Here is an 8,497-nt window from a genome sequence, read left to right as displayed (position 1 = left end):
AAAAACGTATACAATTTATCAGCTTTCATGCCAATTCTTCACGAATAACTTAAGGTACGTTGCGCCTATCATTAATAGACGTTTTGATACTTTAAGAAGCGATGAATCAGCCTCGTTTGATAAATGTTTCATTTATACAGAGAAAAATGACAATTGATTACATTTTTAACTGTGAAATACTTTAATTTATTTATTGAATATTAAAAGTGATATTCTATTACAGTGTGAACGGATATCATTTGAGTAAACAATAAAGTAGGTTCAAAACAAATCAAGTTCTTTAAGTTGAATTATGAAAACAAATTCGTGTATTTGTTTTACATCTCCTTAACACATATTGAGACACCAATACTTGCGTTTGAGGGGCTATAAATGTAAGAAAAGCAATTTATTTTGGAACAGAATCGGATATTTAAAATGTATATACCACTGAACGTCATGTATTTTTTCTCTGTCAAACACAAATATGCATATAAAAAAGCACTCCTTTCTCTCTTTAACATGCATAAACACAAACATACAAACACACATTGTTTCTTTTTCTATAAATGGTCAGTCTTTTCACGGATATGTTTCACACTATCAATTCCTCGAATCATGTCCGCGGCTTTCTCAGCAATCATGATCGTTGGAGCGTTTGTATTACCAGAGGGAATGTGGCGCATGACGGAAGCGTCTACTATCCTCAGATTACTCACACCCCTGACCCTAAAAATACGTACATCTTCATAATAATGCAAACAATTAATTGACAAATAATTACTATGAAAAAGGAAAATCCTTCCATAAAGAAATATCAGGAAATAATTATTTAGGTAAAATTTGAGCAGAGTAATAACTGTGAATAAATATATTAAAAAAATAAATTGAAACCACTTTGTTCGAAATGTAATGCAATAATGTTATACTGTTATGTGAAATTAACAAACAGTATTGAATTGAAGCTTTTTTTCAATTTTAAGATAAATGCAGATAAACATGGTACATGGAATTTAAACAATTTAATATAACCATATCTGGCAAGTATATTGCTTCTGATGGAAAAGTATAGGAATAATAGTCCTGCATCATTTCCAGTGTTAAAATTCTCAGTACTAATGACCAGAATGAAGGATGGATTAGAGATAGGAAATGTGTTTACATGTAAATCAATGAAAACAACTTGAGGTTTAACACATTGATAATTATCAACATATAATGTGATAAAGATTATGTAAGCAATTTGGACCCTTCTAAAAACCGAAAAATAACTCTCAAACCTGAGTTGTGGATCTACGACTGCTGTTTTATCGTTAGCTGCTCCCATTCTACAAGTGGACGTAGTGTGATACATGGCGAGAAGATTGTATTTTACCCTACATATCCAATATTCATCTGATTCGTATGGAAAATCTTTACAAAGAGGATAAAAATATTCATCATAGGGGTCCCATGGTGATGCTCCAACGGATCTAAATGCTGTTGTATTGGCTAACTTCAACAGTTGTTTTATTCCTACAAAGACAATTTGAGTCGACTATTGTGTGTACAAGGTGGCATATATTGCATAAAATCAAAAGTACTCAAAAGTGCTCAGCATAAAAAAATATTATGTAGAAAACTTTCATAAGTATTAGGTAGAGAACTTTTATTTTAATATCAGAACCCCAAAATCAGAGTACATGTAATCTTTTTCCGAAGGAAGGATCGGTTACATGTGGTATGGATTATTGAAAAGAATTTCTTACATAATTGCTATTAATATTGTTGTAAATATTCTGTTACTCAAATATATTTTTGAAGGTTGAAGCGTCTGGATGTCGTATTATAATAGTGAGGCTTGACTGCATACAATTGTGCGTTTTCACTAATTTTACCTTTTAAAAGCACTTTTATATCATCCGGGTGATCGAAGTAGTTAGGATCAATAAGAGGCGGATCAAAAGGATCAATGCTTTTAAGTCGTATCTTTCCTCTACTTTTAGGATGGAGGAGAGTACATAGTATCACGAATGTTCCTCCCGGTTTAACGCTGCTGTTTTTAGATGCTTCATACATTCTTTCTAGCACCTTTAGTAAAAGTAAGATTGTAAATACCAGTGTTATTGACACTTAATAAGACTTTTTTTCACATAAAAACGCCATTTTTATTTACAATATTTCGTTAAGATAAAGAGTCGATGAACTTGGTTCTAACACACAGGTTGAAATTAAAAGATATAAACTCATTCTCGCATCTCTCTTTACAAACGTTTAAAATCTATTTTAATGGTCGATTGTCCACGCCTTGTATTCCTATATCTGGTTGTTAATTTAATAGTAATAAAAGTTAAGGTTTGTGTTTTTAAGATAAAAAAAAATACCTTTCTCTTTCTGGATACGTTAAAGACTATTTGGTAAATGTATGTAGTGAAACATTGTTTTAAAACTAATAAAATAGAAAGAAGGAATAGCAGACATCAATTAAAGGAAAAAAAAGCGTTTTTCATAGAATTGTATGAATAATTATTTAAAAGCAGTATAACACCAAAGAAATAAATCCCCTAAAGACTGAAAATAAAATTATATTACATAAATCAAACCTCTGGATCCAGGTTTAGCGTATTGAGAAAATTCTCATCCATAGAAGGGAATCCAGTAACACTATAAAATAACAGCTGAGCAAATGGAAGCACACTGTCTTTGTCATTGAGGAAGGCGCTTCCTTCTGCGTGTGTTTTTCCAAGAGGACCTAAGCGACAGCAAAGACAACAATGAAAATATCAAATGTTATGAATAAGAGAGACTATGAAGTTCTTCGTTTTGAAATTCTGATTTTGTAAAATTTTGACAACTTCTCTTGAAAGCAGTTTACCTGAGCCGAAAACTTTTGTTTCTGCCACACGTTTACTTTACATAAAACTGTTTAATTACACATTTCATGAGATAATTTTAATTTACTAATTACATGTAATTTGCCTATTAACATATATTTTTCTATTTACTTGTTTACATGTGGTAGATAAAACATGGAACATTTTTTGTAAATTATTATTTGTAAATGCTAGTGTAAGATTTGACTTTCTCAATGAAATCTAAATATACCTGATTTAAATGTATTGTATTTCCAAAAGGACATCGGCGAAGGGCTAAACGCTGAACATGTATTATCTCTGAATGACATATGAACATTTATATGATCCTCTAGATTTTCTCCAACTGGTAGATTGGCAACTAATGGGATCTGAATAAGGAAAATAATAATATCAATAGTCATAACTATATAAAATACGTATGCATTTATGTTCAACGTAAAGAGGCTGGGGGATGGCAGCCACTTAAAAACTATTTCGATCTCCTTTAAAAGAAAGAGCTCCATTTTAATATATACAAAAATGATCAAATTTTACAACTAAAATGCGATTTTTTTTCTTTGCCAAATGATATTTGACAGCTTAAGATACCGTATCTAAAAAAAGTTAAATCTGGTGGTTAATTTGTTGACCCTCTAGCCTCCTTAATTGAAATCAATTTACGATTTACTTGTAAACTTAATTGAGCACCTTAGTTTTCAGAACTGATAAAGGCTTAAATGATAAAACTTGCATGTTGAATAAAATATATTAAATTTGAGTGCAGTATGCAGTACACTTTGTTATTCTTGAAAAAAAAACTTCTTCAAATTTTGAACTTATTCTTCTAAACAGTAAATACATGTATAAAACACTGAAAATAGAAGCATATCCATTCCTATGCTTACTACACTTGGCGAAAGAGTACAAGGATAAGGATTGCATTTCCTTATCTGCTTGCATGTACACGTATTTTAAAAGCTGCATGTTTCCTTTGCTTAGGTAGTGCATATATAAAGCATATATTGATAAGAGTCAGAATTTACCTTCTACAGTATTTGATTCAATTTCTCAATTATTTCCTTACCTTCAATGACTCTAGATGCTCCTTAGGTCCGATGCCAGACAACATCAAGATTTGGGGTGTATTTATGGCTCCAGCTGAAATAATGACTTCTTTCTCTGCCGTTATCGTGTGCTTCACATTGTTCCTTATCATAGAAACTCCCACAGCCCTCTTGTCTTTCATCAATATCTGTATTTTTTTGAATTGATACGTTTTTATCTTACAGATTTTTCCTATAGATTTAAAATTTCCAAATATTTAATAAATCGAATTGCATTAATAGAAAAAAAAAGAAAAAAAAACTTTGTATGCTATATCCAGATTTCCACATACATTTTGCATATGTACAAGGATTCAATTAAATACAAATGACAATTGGCATTCAAATCTTTGTAAATCTATGCATAAAAGAGTACAATGCTAACTGATTGTAATTTTAAAACCAGTGTTAAATATTTAACTCTTTATTCCAACTCTTTTTATGTAGACTCCTTATTTTTTGCGAAAGGCCTCTATAACGTCATATCCCGGGAAATATAATTCGCAAATGGAGGTTCCTCAAAAGATTTAGAATTGTTTTAGCACCATAAAAATAAAAGAACGTAATTTTATTTCGCGAGTGGGGCTTCTCAAGAAAATATGCGATAATTAGTTTCATGCGTTTAGGAATTTACAGTATAAGGTTTAGACGATGTTTTTTCCTTTATTGAAATGTGGATTGAAAGCATCAGTATAATTAAAAATATTCCTAAAGATGAAAATTCCTTAGATATCTTCTTATGTTTTACTCATGTAAAATAAATATATGTAATTGATAAGATACACTGTTTTAGTTGTAAATGGATATTGGTGAAAAATTGAGTATATTTGTGGATTTTTGGTCAATACTATAAACATTGAAACACATGAATCTTTGACATGAATTTGTAAAATAACAGTTCATATTACCTATAAAAAGACATTTTTGTTTCACGGGGGAAAATATGCTTTAAAAATATTTTACGGTTTCCGTTGATTTCGATAGTAAAAAAAAAAGCACAATGTTTACCAAAGTTTTAGAGTTATTTCTCTTTGTTCCCCCCCCCCCCCCCCCAAAAAAAAAAGAAAATGAAAATTCTAATGAATATTTTAAATATGAAAAAAAATCACACAAATCTGTTAACTTTCGAATATTATTCTGGAGGTAAGCGGAAGAATAATACTATCTTCATAGTTCCTTAAATTTTCTAGTTGTACTTAAATATAGAGAACAGGATGAACTTCCTAATCAAAGTACACAGTTATAAAAGAAAAAATAATATACCTTTTTCATTTGGATTTTAAATTGTTTTTATTAATGAATGAGTCAACAACCAAAAAATGAAACATGCCGTAAAACACAGTGTAAATTAATTTTATTTCATAATTTAGTAATTATCACCTTTGTAACGTATGAGTTTGATGCCACGTGAAGATTTGGTCGAGTCATGGCTGGTCTTAGAAAAGCTTTTGCGGTACTCCACCTTTCTGCCTTTTTCACTGTTTCTTGACCAGGACAAAATCCTGTTGTTTGATTGAGAGGAAACTATTTAAGGTATGGCATATGTGTACTGATGAAATTTATAATTTGATATAATAATTATCATGACTTTACACTCCAAAATTGCTCACGACTTTTAAATATTTATGCTACCTCCTTCCGATTTAATCAAGCAAAACATCAAAGATTTTATATCTTTCAATTTTTCTTTATAATTCACCCACTCCCACCCAATATTTATTATAATAGATTTTTTATTCCTCTCCCCTCTCTCTCCCACTCTGTCTCCTATTCTCTCTCTCTTTAGGGTAAAAGGGTGTTTTTAAGCACAGAAGCAAGCAACTATTAACATTTCCAAATAAAAATTATAACCTATTTGTTTTTCTCCATTGCAGTCGACTACTTGATATCCCATTTCCTGCATCCCTCGCCTGTAAATTTCACTGAGGGGTGTGGCTTTTGCGTCACTCACTGTTAGAGGACCCCCTATTCCATGGTACGCTGTAAAAAGTAATAAAACATATAATAATTTCAAGATGATGAAGAACTGCGCAATTTTCATTTATTTCAGAGATGCTTACTCCTATAGGGCACCTGATCCCAACTTCAATGTTTTCAAGGTTCGTGTTTGCTCCTATTTCATACTGTTATGGACTTTTGATCTTTTGATACTGTTTGTTATCTCTTTATGTTTCACCTTGGCCTTTAGTCTCGATAGTGGAATGTACGAGCATAATTAAAAGATGCTATTTAAATTTTCGGGGAAAAAAAACTTTCAACAGCACGATGTTTGCAACAATAAAATTGGTTAGAGTTATAGTTAAGATAAAGGAACAAATAGAAATAAATAAAAGAAATAATAAAGATTAAATAAATAGATTAATAAATAAATAAGTTAGTAAACCAAAAAAAAAATAATGTAAAAATTGATATAAATAATACGTGAATTTCGTAGACTAGGTATTTGCATATCTTCAGACTTGATAAAATACGGCAGTATGTCTTTGTAGCTCCACCCCTCAGCACCCTCTGTTGCCCATCCATCAAAATCATGCCGGCTCCCTCTTGTGTTGTGCATATAGTTTATTGAGCTTGATCCGCCCAACACTCGTCCTCTTGGCCAGGTACATTTCTGTCAAAGTTTAAAAAAATGTGGATCCAAAGCAAGATATATAATGAAACAAAGATTTTGAGTAAAAGAGAGAAATAGAAGGCCACCAAAAATACATGTGATATGGGATATGGGATATCCTAACAAAGAATACAACTATTACATGTAACCATAGCGATAACTTTGACACTATGATTTACTATAGTGATAACGTTGACACTTTGATTTAATATAGTGATAGCTTTGACACTTTGATTTGCTATAGTGATAGCTTTGACACTTTGATTTACTATATTGATAACTTTGACACTTTGATATAATATAGTGATAGCTTTGCCGCCGAGGGAAATGGTTTCCTCCCTCGGGGAACATAAATTTGCTATTTTACTCGTACCCACTCCATAACTGTATACTATGGTATAATTATATTTAACAATTGTATTTTTTGTAAGGCTTTGGTAAAAATGTAACCATACGAGTATTTTTATGAAAATATATATGTACCATGTTGTTGGAATCTTGATGTCATTTGTTTTAATGTTTGTGAGAACAATCGCACCCAACGGTCTGCGCTTTGACCGAATACCACTAACTGCTTTCATCATTATACCTTTCCTTTCATATTGAAGCATGCGTGTTTTTGAGGCATTGTCCTAAAAGCCCAGTCATGCTTTGTAGCCTGCAGGGCCCCCGCCATGAAGGGGATATTCATCATGTCATTTTCGTCCTCCGAGCCCCCAGCTTCTATAATAAGCACAGAGGATCCTAAATCTTCCGAAAGTCTGTTGGCAAGAACGCTGCCTGCAGAACCCGCTCCAACTATTAAAAATATTTGTTCACTTTGAGGAATGAACTTTTATATTTAAGGAATATATTTCGACAAAACGAAACAAAAATAGGATAAACATGTCATTAGATAAAGATGTCTTAAAAAGACATGTACTACAGCAGATGGCAGAGTAACTCTTTTTAAACGAAATTGTGATGCATACATAAAATGTACTGTAATTGTTATTTTCCACAACAGATTAGATATAATTGTATACTCTAAAACGCCAATTGTGGTTAAATCTTAATTTTGGCAGAAGGTCATTTGATGGGATTTTGAAAGGTCATTTGATGGGATTTCGGAAAGTCATTTGATGGGATTTTTTTTAAACACTTCTTTTTCATAAATATAATAACATGTATAACATTACATATATATATATATATCATCTTTAGTAAATTGACTTTAATATTATATACAAATATACCCGAGAATAAAATTTTTGCGAGCACTGTCTCGCGTATAAACGGGATAATGAAGTTCTCGCCCATCAAAATGTAAGTTGCGGTAAACCAAAAAAAAAAAAATAAATAAAAAAATAAACTATGTTTAAAAGAAACAAATAAAAAAAGGATAATGATATTAGAATCAGTGAATCGTACCGATTATGTAGCTGTATGTTTTATTAAGCATGATGTCTGCCTCGTCGTTTGAACTATTCTTTGCAATCCAATAGTTGTACACCAAAATGGCAAGTAGCAGCACAAAAATGGTCCATGGCCACCACATGTCTAATTATACCTGTAAATAAAAACTGGACGTAGAGATGCATTGGATGAATTTCAAATAAAGAAAACAGTATTAAATCAGGAATGCATAAACAAGCAAATATATGTTTAAAAACAATCAATAAATAGATAAATAAACAAATAAAATATAAACTAAATAAGTGGAAAGAGAAATTAATCAAAAACAAAATAAATCAAAAGGTATCTTTTCTGTACATACTGAATTAAATAATAATAATAAAAATAATCATTTTTTTACTTTATTATGATAAAGAAAACATTCTTTTGTACTAATTAATAAATTATATGATTACATTGAATGTCATTTGATATTTATTGAATTGTCCATGATAAAATTAAGCTATATTGTGTAGAAACATAAAAATGAGCTACCTCTATCTATTGTTATTAGATACATTTACATGCTAATTTTT

The 8,497-nt window shown here is 30.8% G+C and overlaps 1 protein-coding gene across 1 annotated transcript; it reads right to left on the bottom strand.

Annotated features, from left to right (window-relative positions):
- Positions 1-261: 261 nt before the first annotated feature.
- On the bottom strand, positions 262-8,067 carry LOC134280557 (L-sorbose 1-dehydrogenase-like). The gene is made up of 11 exons (XM_062762996.1): positions 7,938-8,067; positions 7,117-7,325; positions 6,338-6,527; positions 5,768-5,896; positions 5,297-5,418; positions 3,898-4,065; positions 3,064-3,202; positions 2,562-2,710; positions 1,857-2,049; positions 1,260-1,494; positions 262-708 (listed from the first exon to the last, which is right to left on the bottom strand). The coding sequence occupies exons 1-11, from the start codon at positions 8,062-8,064 to the stop codon at positions 543-545; spliced, it is 1,827 nt and encodes a 608-aa protein (XP_062618980.1). The 5' UTR covers positions 8,065-8,067; the 3' UTR covers positions 262-542.
- Between the last annotated feature and the right edge of the window lie 430 nt (positions 8,068-8,497).

Source organism: Saccostrea cucullata, unplaced genomic scaffold (genome assembly GCF_032062105.1).
Source record: "Saccostrea cucullata isolate Sc308-1 unplaced genomic scaffold, CSIRO_AGI_Scuc_v1 ctg1530, whole genome shotgun sequence".
NCBI classification, from domain to species: domain Eukaryota; kingdom Metazoa; phylum Mollusca; class Bivalvia; order Ostreida; family Ostreidae; genus Saccostrea; species Saccostrea cuccullata.
Note: the sequence above shows the minus strand (reverse complement) of the source record. Positions and strands in the feature narration are given on the sequence as shown.